Source organism: Tupaia chinensis, unplaced genomic scaffold, assembly GCF_000334495.1.
Source record: "Tupaia chinensis unplaced genomic scaffold, TupChi_1.0 Scaffold000078_1, whole genome shotgun sequence".
In the NCBI taxonomy this organism is placed as follows: Eukaryota; Metazoa; Chordata; class Mammalia; order Scandentia; family Tupaiidae; genus Tupaia; species Tupaia belangeri.
This window is the reverse complement of record NW_006159539.1, coordinates 30365-42316: the sequence shown is the minus strand read 5'-3', so window position 1 is coordinate 42316 and position 11952 is coordinate 30365. Positions and strand designations below refer to the sequence as shown.

Here is an 11952-nt window from a genome sequence, read left to right as displayed (position 1 = left end):
GGGCCAGGTGCACCTCGGGGCCCTCGGGCATGCTGCGGCAGGGGCACAGCGCGGGGAGGCGTCAGCTCTACCTTCCCCATCTCCCGCCTCCCGCTCCGCCCCTCTGTCCCTCCTCCTGAGACTACAGGGAAGCCATCCGAAGTAGCTGTCCCACGTAGGGTCCCTCCCGGGTCTGAATGGGTCTGGGCCTCTCCCCGGCCCGCAGGGCGCAGCAGTTGCGAGCACCGTGTGCAGCAGCACCCACTGGGCAGGGCAGGGCAGGGCAGGGCCAGGCCCGGCCCGGCCCAGGCCCCGGCCCGCCCCGACCCGGCCCAGGGCACGCTGCGTCTGAGCGGGAGCCAGGCCCCCCAGGCTGCCAGCCGGGAGGTGCAGGCGCCCCGGAGGGCCTCGCGAGTCCGAGTCTGAGCCCTCGCCAGGAACCCGCAGGCCGTATTCGCTTCCAGCCCCGGGGGCCACACTCACCTCTGCCTTCGTGCTCCCCACCTGGCCGCTCTCCCCTAGCCCCAAGATTTTGGGGGATCGGAGGCGACGGTGTGTGCTGGGAGACGGGGACTTTCACCCAGGCAGAGGCCCGACCGCCCCCTTCCCCACTCGGCGCTGCCTGGGCAGAGGACCCAGAGGGTTTGTTTTTTTTTGGGAAAAGGTGAACTTCCAAAGTCCTGGTTTTGCGAGGGGCGGAGCTCTGTGGCCCGCCCTCCTCTCCTGGCCCCTCCCGCTCCCGGCTGCCACCCTGTCCTGGGTTAACCTGGCTCCCTTCCTCCCCAGAGCCCCCAGTCCCTTCTTCTCGGCTCCTCCGCTGCGCACACCGCGTCCACCGACCCGCGCCCGGGGCTCCTGCGCTGGCCACCCGCTGCACCAGGAAGGGATTAATGCCGGCTGGGCGCGCCGAAGAGCACAGCACGCTGGGAGGCAGCCGCGGTGGCCGCCAGGCGCCTTCTGGGAAGCGTAGTTCCTCCAGGACGAGACAGCGGCTGTTCCGGGTAGGGTCTCCGAAGTGGGGGTGCCCAGAGTGTTGGGCAGGATCTGGGGCACTGACCTGCCAGGGCTGTGACCGAGAAACCTGGCTTCCCGCTGCTCCGCACGGATGGGATCCGAGGTGTGCTCTGAGGTCGCGGGTCGCAGCTGTTTGTGCTGCTAGGGGAAGTGGCCTAGCTAGTCCCAGCAGGAAACAGCAGCGACGTCCCCTTGCAGAGGTGCCTGCAGCTGTGAGCAGGGCGCACAGGTGCTCGATAAACGCAGGCCCAGGGGACCTGGTGGTGGCTCTAAGTGTCAACGCATAGGCAGACATGCACATAAACATCCCCGCGGCCGGTGACAAATGCAGACCAGCCACAGAAACCAGCTGAGAAGGAGAAGCCAGTGCAGATGGAGAGTGGGGGAGCCTGTCTGAGGGGACAGTCTGCGGTGACAGGCTGGCAGGTTAGAAGGAACCAGTTTGCACAAAGTGGAGACAGGACACCATGGCAGGGGAAGGCAGAGGCACAGGTGGGAACCAAGTGGCCCATTGAAAGGACTCGGAAAGCCTGTGTGGCTGGGGTGGCTCTGGAGCCGAGGGCAGAGACCAGGAAGCAAGGTCCAGGTGGGGACAGGGGCTGCCAGCCTCTGTGAGGGTCTGTGGTTCATGCAAGGTGCAGCCAGCACTGGTACCTGCCGGCCCCAGGATGCGCCTCCCCCATGCTAGTTCTTTCTGCGTCCTGTCTGCTCTGCGTCCCGACCCTTTGCACGCATCTCCATAAAGCCTGGAGTGTTTCCATGCCTAGCAGGGCTAACGGTAACTGTTTTCAGGACGAGGTCTGGCAGTGTCCAGATCCTCCTGCCTCAGCCCAGCTGGGAGCACAGGTGCGCACCCCTGCACCTGGCCATCAGCTGGGACTGGGAATAGAACCTAGGTCTCCCATGTGGTCCCAAAGTACAGAGATAGCAGGTGCCACTGCCACTGTGGCTGGGCCCACAATAACTTCTCTTTTTTCTATTTGTCAATGGGCAGATGCACTTGCTAGAGTTGGAGATGGAGAAGGCACCCCCCAAAGGGCTGTGTTCACACCCTAGTCCCTTCTCCATTTGTCCATCCTGTTAGTACTTTGGTCACACATGCACACGTGCCTGGCGTGTTTTTCAGGCTTTTTGTACCACGGTTAGCCATGTGGGGTCCGGGTCTCTTAACCACAAGGATACAGGGGCTATCCCGTCCATACTTTTTTTTTGAGAGACAGAGATTTTTGCTCTAGGTGTGTGCACTCACTGGAGAGACAGAGACAGAGAGACAGAAAGCAAGAAATCACTCTCCTAGGGGGGATGGTCACGCCACAATCCCTACTCCTCCTCGGGATCTTGGGCATGCACATGTCCAGCATGAGGTTTAAGTTGCCAGGACGCAAACCATAGGAGACTGGCAACGTAACCATGTTGCCATCTGCTGTTCCCGTCAATAACTTTTTCATGTAACCTAGTAACTAGTCCACATGCAAATTTCCGGAAGTGTCCACAAATTGTTTCCTATGCTTGTTTGTTCAAGGAAAACTCAACCGAGGGTGATAAGTGTCTTTCATAAGTTTGGCAGGGACCAGCAGGAGGCATGGTTGAGGCGCTGGACATTCCCATATGGCCAACCACAGTTTGAGTCCTGGACCTGGTGGCTTGCTTTCTCACTTTCTGTTTCTCTTGCTCTCTGTGTCTCTCTATGGTCAAATTAAAAATAAATGAATAAGTAAAACTTAAAAAAAAAAAAAAAGTTTGGCACCACCGTCCTCCCTCCCACATCTCACCCCCTTGTCTTGATCTTCATGATAAAACATCCAGGCTAGCTGGGGCTGGAGGTAGAGGCTCCATCCCATTCTAGGTGCCCAGAGGCTTCCCAGGGTGTCACGGAAGTGTTCTTCCGTTTGTAGTTTCCCCTGCACCCTGAGAGTTAGCTCTCCAGGCCTGGCTATGCACATCCATGGGCACTTCGGGGGTGGTGGCTGCCTGTGCACATCCCTCTGCAGGTGTCCCCCTCAGCTGCGCTGAAACTCGTCCAGCTGGAGCCGGCGGCAACCCGACTGGGCGGCCTCAAGTGCCGAGTCACCAGCAGGCGGCTTCCTCGTGCTGGCATTCCCGTCTTGTCGCCATGGTCTTTTCGACATGACTGGATGTACTTTCCCCCTCGGACTGGGATAGTTTTTCTTCCATGCTAGCTTTTGTCCCCCACGGCTGTTTAAAATGTCTACTTTTCAGTCTCAGAAATTCTACCCGTGTTTCTTGGTGCGTTTGTCTTGTTTACTGCGTGGGGTTAGAAAGGCTGCTGTTTTTCCCTGTCAAGTGTGTCCTCCCTTGTCTGAATGCAGGTATAATTTACATACAGTAACCCTCATCCTTTTTTAGAAAGGCCTCGGAAAGCCGGTGTGGCTGGGGTGGCTCTGGAGCCGAGGGCAGAGACCAGGAAGCAAGGTCCAGGTGGGGACAGGGGCTGCCAGCCTCTGTGAGGGTCTGTGGTTCATGCAAGGTGCAGCCAGCACTGGTACCTGCCGGCCCCAGGATGCGCCTCCCCCATGCTAGTTCTTTCTGCGTCCTGTCTGCTCTGCGTCCCGACCCTTTGCACGCATCTCCATACAGCCTGGGGTGTTTCCATGCCTAGCGCTGGGAATAGAACCTAGGTCTCCCATGTGGTCCCAAAGTACAGAGATAGCAGGTGCCACTGCCACTGTGGCTGGGCCCACAATAACTTCTCTTTTTTCTATTTGTCAATGGGCAGATGCACTTGCTAGAGTTGGAGATGGAGAAGGCACCCCCCAAAGGGCTGTGTTCACACCCTAGTCCCTTCTCCATTTGTCCATCCTGTTAGTACTTTGGTCACACATGCACACGTGCCTGGCGTGTTTTTCAGGCTTTTTGTACCACGGTTAGCCATGTGGGGTCCGGGTCTCTTAACCACAAGGATACAGGGGCTATCCCGTCCATACTTTTTTTTTGAGAGACAGAGATTTTTGCTCTAGGTGTGTGCACTCACTGGAGAGACAGAGACAGAGAGACAGAAAGCAAGAAATCACTCTCCTAGGGGGGATGGTCACGCCACAATCCCTACTCCTCCTCGGGATCTTGGGCATGCACATGTCCAGCATGAGGTTTAAGTTGCCAGGACGCAAACCATAGGAGACTGGCAACGTAACCATGTTGCCATCTGCTGTTCCCGTCAATAACTTTTTCATGTAACCTAGTAACTAGTCCACATGCAAATTTCCGGAAGTGTCCACAAATTGTTTCCTATGCTTGTTTGTTCAAGGAAAACTCAACCGAGGGTGATAAGTGTCTTTCATAAGTTTGGCAGGGACCAGCAGGAGGCATGGTTGAGGCGCTGGACATTCCCATATGGCCAACCACAGTTTGAGTCCTGGACCTGGTGGCTTGCTTTGGCATGCACATGTCCAGCATGAGGTTTAAGTTGCCAGGACGCAAACCATAGGAGACTGGCAACGTAACCATGTTGCCATCTGCTGTTCCCGTCAATAACTTTTTCATGTAACCTAGTAACTAGTCCACATGCAAATTTCCGGAAGTGTCCACAAATTGTTTCCTATGCTTGTTTGTTCAAGGAAAACTCAACCGAGGGTGATAAGTGTCTTTCATAAGTTTGGCAGGGACCAGCAGGAGGCATGGTTGAGGCGCTGGACATTCCCATATGGCCAACCACAGTTTGAGTCCTGGACCTGGTGGCTTGCTTTCTCACTTTCTGTTTCTCTTGCTCTCTGTGTCTCTCTATGGTCAAATTAAAAATAAATGAATAAGTAAAACTTAAAAAAAAAAAAAAAGTTTGGCACCACCGTCCTCCCTCCCACATCTCACCCCCTTGTCTTGATCTTCATGATAAAACATCCAGGCTAGCTGGGGCTGGAGGTAGAGGCTCCATCCCATTCTAGGTGCCCAGAGGCTTCCCAGGGTGTCACGGAAGTGTTCTTCCGTTTGTAGTTTCCCCTGCACCCTGAGAGTTAGCTCTCCAGGCCTGGCTATGCACATCCATGGGCACTTCGGGGGTGGTGGCTGCCTGTGCACATCCCTCTGCAGGTGTCCCCCTCAGCTGCGCTGAAACTCGTCCAGCTGGAGCCGGCGGCAACCCGACTGGGCGGCCTCAAGTGCCGAGTCACCAGCAGGCGGCTTCCTCGTGCTGGCATTCCCGTCTTGTCGCCATGGTCTTTTCGACATGACTGGATGTACTTTCCCCCTCGGACTGGGATAGTTTTTCTTCCATGCTAGCTTTTGTCCCCCACGGCTGTTTAAAATGTCTACTTTTCAGTCTCAGAAATTCTACCCGTGTTTCTTGGTGCGTTTGTCTTGTTTACTGCGTGGGGTTAGAAAGGCTGCTGTTTTTCCCTGTCAAGTGTGTCCTCCCTTGTCTGAATGCAGGTATAATTTACATACAGTAACCCTCATCCTTTTTTAGACTGGGTTTTGACAAACATGTGCAGTCAAGTACCGGCCGCCACAGCCCGAGACCACACGCTGTGGTGCCGTCCGCGGGCGCTGAGATGTGGCCACTACCTCCTCTACCTACGGAGAAGTGGGTTTTTAAAACGTGCTACACACACACACACACACACACACACACTCGGTAATTTTATTTTTAAACTTTGTCAGTTGGTGTGTGTGCAACTGGCAAAGTTTAAAATGTGTCTCCCAAGAGAGAGACAGAGAGAGGGGATGGAGAAAGACCCCCACGGGGGATGACCACGCCACACTCCTTCTCCACTTCTCCGTCCTTCAGGGAGCTCGCACACACGTGTGCTGCCATGTTTCTTCAGCCACCACATCTGGGATGCGATCTGTGTGGTTGGCCACTTGGGATCCAGCTGCCCTCACCCCCATGCCAGCAGCTGGCCCCACCCAAAGTACTGTCAGTTTTTGTGAAAGGAAACCCTACCACGTGCGACGCCGTGGACATCCCTGAGGACACATGCTGAGGGACACAGCTGGTCACAGAAGGACACATGCCTGCATGGCTCTCCTTATGAGGCACCGAAAACGGGCAGACAGGCAGCGAGAGGATCGTGGGTTGCCAGGAGCCCGAGGGGACCTGGGAGTGGCTACTCAGCTATGCAAGAGCGTGAGTCCTCGTGAGTCCTCGGTCGGCAGAGGGTGGTCTCTCGTGGGGACCTTACTACACGGCCCAAGGGAGTAGGGGAACAGGTCTCCCCACCCCGTTGTGCCCTGGTGCCAGTGAGGGGACATCCGAGTCCTCACCCCGCTGTGCCCTGGCACCTGTGAGGGGACATCCGTGTCCTCACCCCGCTATCCCCTGGTGCCAGTGAGGGGACATCTGTGTCCTCACCCCGCTGTGCCCAGGCACCTGTGAGGGGACATCTGTGTCCTCACCCCGCTGTGCCCTGGTGCCAGTGAGGGGACATCATGTGTCCTCACCCCCGGCTCTCAGCATCATGCACCGGGGTCTCTCCACGTGGAGGCCTGCCAGCGCCTGCCTGCCGGAAGGAGCAGCTTCGGCCGTGTGGCCAGCCCAGCATGTGTGCCCATTTACCAGAGAGGGACACTTGGGCCCTCCGAGTGGGCTGAGTCTTGGGTACCACATGGAAACTCCCAGCTTCACGTAGGCTTTTCCCTGATGGTTTCAGCACCGTGACGATCCTTGCCTGGATCACAGATTTAGTTGGGAGTTACACAGTGGGGACTTCCAACGAAAACCAAGTGGGTCCAAATGGTGACGTCTGTCTGTCATTCTTGCAGTAGCCGCGCCCGTGGCACTCGACCTCGCTGAGCGGGTCCGTCTGTTATCCCCAGACACCAAGGACGAGAGCCTTCATCCGTCCCGACCACCAACTCACAGACCACAAATTCGGCGCATCCGATGGTGACAAAAATGAAGGGTTTGGAGGCCGACAGGTGGCGTGGTGGTTAAGGGCATGGGACTCCCACATGGCTGACAGCAGTTCGAGTCCCAGACCTGGCGGCTTGCTTTCTCACTTTCCCTCTCTCTCTGGTCAAATTAAAATAAATGAATAAAGTTAAAATAAAATAATTAAAAAAAAACTGACAGGTTTGGGTTTTTGTGGGAGGGGTTGGCTTTTTTTTTTATTTTTAGAATATTATATGAACCCACTTTTTTTTCAAGTTTATTTCTTCCATGAGAGAGAGAGACAGACAGGCACCCCCAATGGTCTTCACGCCGATCCAGCCCAGCTGACGGTGTGCACGGGAGCCCTGGCCAGGAACCCTGGCCCTCTGGGAGGGTCCAGTGGCACTGCCACTCAGCCATCATCCAACTGCAGATGCATGGATTTTTACTGATCTTTTTAAAATTTGGTGAGAGGCTGTGTGCACTCTAGAGACAGAGAGAGGGAGAGAGAGAAAGCAGCCCCGACAGGCAGGGCCGAGCCCAATCCCTTCTCCATTCCTCCGTCCTGCCAGCATTTGCCGGGTGTGCTTCCAGCTGTCGGCGCTGGGACGCAGCCACGGGGGTCCCTCAACCACCAGGCTGTCGGCCGGCCCGAGGGCCGCGCTGCTGTGCACAACCCCCTCCTGCTGTCTGTCCACTCGGCCTTTCCTCAGAGCATGCACTGGGGGCCATGAGCACCCACACCAGGCCACAGACCCGCTTGTGGGTGGGTGGGGGCATGGGCCCTTCTCTCCCAGAAGGCAGCTGGACAGGGAGCTGTAGGGGTTCTGGCACCAGGGAAGCTGCCTGCTGCCAGCCTGAACACAAGGCCAGCACAGGTGGGCAGAGCCCACACTGGCACTGGGCTCTCCAGGCAAGCCGCTTCCCTGAGGTCCTGCTCACTGGCGAGAGAGGGCGGAGGAGAGGGAGCGAGGGGTGGGCCAGGGAGGGCTGTGGCCCCGGAGTCTCAGGAAGAACCTGGATATGAACACCAAGACACCAGCCCAGGCTCCTGCACACTTCTGTTTATTCCTGTTCCCGGAGGCGGGTGGGAAGGCAATGTGGGGAGAGGCCTCAGCAGCCCCAGGCTGAATTGGCTAGGGGAAGCCAGGAAGACCAGGGCCCAGCACCCTAGAACTGGACGGCCCCTGGAGCATGGTCAGAGGGCAGCGGCTCTCACTGGCAGGGCGACTCTGCACAGCTGGACACCCTCATCTTCAGCCCAGGGAGCTCAGTAGGGCCTGAGCCTGCTTCAGTTCTGCAGGAGAGAGGTGGGCAGGGGGGGGCGGGCAGGGCACCGGCAGGGCGCGGGGGGGGCGCCCCTGTGGGTCCAGCAGAGCCTCACCTGCCAGGAGGAGCTGGAACCTGTCTGCCGAGAGGGACATGGCGATGGGTTGGGCTGCGGCCCCCGGGGCCGGGGCCACCTCTAGCCGCAGGTGCACCACAGGCTCCTCCACGGCCCGCAGCAGGCTGGAGCTCAGGGTGTAGTCCACCCGCCAGCCCACGCTGGACAGCTGGTTCACTGTGAGGGCACAGGGCGCTTGGTGTCAGAGTGGCCCCCACGACACACACCCTGGCTCACCCACATCCTCTGGCCCTGTGGCCTCTGAGAAGCTCCCGTCCCTCTGACCCAGGGCTGGAACAGGGCAGGCTCAGTGAGCAGGAGTCTGGTTATCGCAGCAGAACTCAGAGAAGAACCCTGGCCGGTGACATGGCCTCTCCCACTGCACGCCTGTGACTATGGGTACGCCCCAAGGACCGGTGCTCTGCGGCGTGGCCAGTGCACTCACCACGCAGGCTGCAGGCCCGCAGGTGCTCCTGCAGGGGGCCTTGCTTCTCCTCGTAACAGCGGCACAGGCTGGCCGCGTGCTCTGGGGACAGAACGGGGACAGCTGAGTGGGCGGTGCTGAGGCCGCTCTGAGGGCAGGGCGCAGGGCAGGGTTGCGAGGCCACAGGCCCCCACCTGGCGCCCCGGAGCCCGTACCTTTGGGCAGCCCCAGCTGCTGCAGCTCACTGGACAGGGACTCGCCGTCCACGCTGTGCTTGGCCGCGCTCGAGAGGATGAAGCTCAGCACTGCCACCGTGGCCTTCACGTCGCCCGACTCTGAGGGACCGGGTGGGGCCGGCTGTCACTGCAGCCCTGCAACCTCTGCTGCCTGCTGTCTTCAGCTCAGAGCCCCCAGGCCTCCGCAAGCCAGGGGACTGCTAAGCCTCCCCGGGGTGGCAGAGGACAGGTGGGCAGGACTGTCGCCATCACTATCCCTCACGCTCCTCCACTGAGACAGGTGAGTCACGGGGGCTGCTAGGAGGGGCCTGTGCCAGCTGCAGGCCAAGCCCCAGCTGCCGAGGCCTAGGACTCAGTGGTACTCACCAAACTTGGCATCAGCCGTGAGCTTCAGGATCTTCTCGTACTAGGGGGGGAAGGGAGCCTCAGAGGGTGCCGGGGCCCTGCCTGCTAGCCCATCACCCTCCCGTCCCTGGGGCTGGGAGAGGACGGGAGGTCAGGGCCTGGTGGACGGGAGGGTGGGGTCGGGGCCCACACTCACGTCAGCCCCCTGTCCCAGCAGCTCCCTCAGCACCTGGCCGCACAGCAGGCGCAGCTTCACGGAGGACTGCAAGGGAAGGCTCATCTCAGCCTCTCTGCAGGGGCCGGCTCAGAGAGGGCAGCGGGAGCCAGGGCCGCACAGCATGGCAGCACAGGCCCCGGCACTGAGGGCCCAACCCGTGTGTCCTTGCCACCCTCGCCCCAACGGTGCCCGCCTCCCACCCCCTGTGGACCCCAGTCACTCAACGATCCTGGCCAGTGTGCTGATCTCCGCTAGGACCCAGTCGGGACAGTCCAGGTCACCGCAGAACCGGAACCTCTGCAGGAGAGGGAGGGCCGAGGTGTGGCCAGTGCGCCCTCCACACGGCAGCTCAACAAGGCCATCCCCAGGATGGGTGTCCTCTGGCACGTGGACGCCATCAGCCAGCCGTGGAGAGCACTCTGCCTGATCACGTGACCACCATGCCGGGCACCCATGTGCGCCGAGCGCCTTCTCTGTGGTGGCTCCCTTTCTAAATGCTGGCACTGGGACTAGCAGATGGCGTAATGGCTATGTGGCTGGACTCCCATGTAGTTGACTGCGGTTCGAGCCCTGGACCCGGTGGCTTAAACTTACGCTGGGTACATGTATGTGCATGCCCAAGATCCCAAGAGGAGAATGGAGGGGAAGGGATTGTGGCACGGCCATCCCCCCAGGGGTGATTTCCCGCTTTCTGTCCTGTTTGCCCAGTGAGCACACATGCCCTATAGCAAAAAAAGCTCTAAAAAATATTTCTTTAAATGCTGGGGGGGCAGTAGGGAATACAGCAGAGTCCCTGTCCTCCTGGACCCGAGAGGCCTCTCCACTCCGTGGCTCCACCCTGCTCTCCCGCCCCTGCCCGGCCGTCTCCCTTCATCCAGGTGTCTGCTCCAGGGACGCCGCCTAGCCTTTCCGGAGCAGCCCCTCGTGCAGGAAACCTGGGAGCTGGTGGACAAGCTCAGGGGCTTAATCACAGAGCCGAGACCCAGCCTGGTCTGGCCTCCGCTGATGTGGCCTCAGTTTTCACAAACCTCCAGAGTCAACTCCCGAGCAAGCAGGGGTGAGGGGCAGCGACCCCCACCAGTCAAAAATCCGTAACTTCTGACTCCCCCCAGACAAAGCTGTTAAAACCGGATTAATAGCTGACCAAACTGATAGGTCAATCACCACACATTTTGGGAGGCTTTTGCTACAGAGTGCGTGCGCTTGCCAGAAAGACAGAGAGAGACAGAGACAGAAAGCAAGAAATCACCCCCCCAGGGGGGATGGCCAGGCCGCAATCCCTTCTCCTCCATTCTCCTCTCAGGATCTCGGGCACGCATGCATACGCGCCCAGCGTGAATTTTAGGCCATGAGGTCTGGGACTCGAACCGCGGTCAACTACATGGGAGTCAGAGACATAACCATTACGCCATGTGCTGGTCCCCATATGCTGTTATTACAGTGAAATAAGCTCAAGAAGATATCAGCACACGACAAGCAACATTTACTGTGCTGAGCTGAGGAGCTGCCGCGTCAGTCCTGACGGCAACACGCACATACACGGAAGGTGGCAGCTGGCACGTGTGCGACCCACACGCACAGCAAGTACGGAAAGAAAATGAGCTCCATGAGGTTAGTCGAGGTGTACGGCACTGGATGGAACAGAGAGACATTCAGCAGCCGTGCCGCCCCTTTCCCTGCCATGCGGTTGTCTGCGGAGCCCGGCGGTCCCTCTGCAGCCACCTGGGTTGATGGGGAAGGTCGGATCGATTTCAATTTTTCACACTGTGTACGTTTCCCGTAGTGAAGGGTAAAAGACAGGTACCTATGCACACGTTATGCACCCACGACAAACCTTCCTCTTCATTGTTTGGGTATTTCTAGGCTACGTGGTTTCTCCAAACCTTCCCAAATCTTCAAAACCTTTTCCAATGTATGTATTGAGAAAACCCCACAGGAATGTGGAGTCACACAGCTCAAACCCATGTTGTCCCAGGGTCAACTGCGTAGTCTTCCAGCTGGGTGGGGCGCACCGTTCCCAGGGCGCCCCCATCTCTGCCGAGTGTGTGTTCAGTTTCGCGTGAAGACGCACCCCCGTCCTTGCTTCCCCAGCCTGGTACAGGACAGGACCTCACCCGAGCCACCCAGGTTGCCATCATCCCAGGAAGGCCTCTTAACACCGTGCACCAGGGCAGCTGGGTATGGGTCCCCTCCCGGCTGAGGTCGCTGTGACTGGCACTGGCGTCTGTCCAACGAATGAATGAACGCCCCGTGGGAAGTCCCCACCCCAGCCACGCCTTCCTGGCTCTGGAAGGCGCGGAAGGGGTTCCTAACAGGGCGGACCAGCGCTGCTGCCCCATCCCCACGGGAGAGCTGGGGACATGAACACCTCTGGGCGCGCCTCTCGGGCCAGCGAAGGCCTAGAAGGACTCCCGCTGCGGGCAGGCCGGTTCCTGCCGGGGGCGGGTCCTTCCTCCCCGGCAAAAACCTCGGGGACTCCCAGCCGGCCGGACCTGTCGCACTCCGTGTGCTCGACTGCGGGGTGGTGGC

At 58.8% G+C, this 11952-nt stretch overlaps 1 protein-coding gene across 2 annotated transcripts in view; it reads right to left on the bottom strand.

The window, feature by feature from the left end:
* Positions 1-7866: 7866 nt before the first annotated feature.
* Positions 7867-11952, bottom strand: part of COMMD4 (COMM domain containing 4) — a 4551-nt gene continuing 465 nt past the window's right edge. Inside the window, exons 2-8 of one of the 2 annotated variants that reach the window (XM_006142576.3) lie at positions 9649-9720; positions 9403-9468; positions 9228-9267; positions 8841-8960; positions 8647-8727; positions 8202-8378; positions 7867-8114 (exon numbers count right to left, since the gene is read on the bottom strand). In XM_006142576.3, the coding sequence (XP_006142638.1) occupies positions 8074-8114; positions 8202-8378; positions 8647-8727; positions 8841-8960; positions 9228-9267; positions 9403-9468; positions 9649-9720 (597 nt within the window). In that variant the 3' untranslated portion in view covers positions 7867-8073. The remainder of the gene's footprint in view (positions 8115-8201; positions 8379-8646; positions 8728-8840; positions 8961-9227; positions 9268-9402; positions 9469-9648; positions 9721-11952) is intronic. The other variant, XM_006142577.3, reaches the window with a different exon arrangement.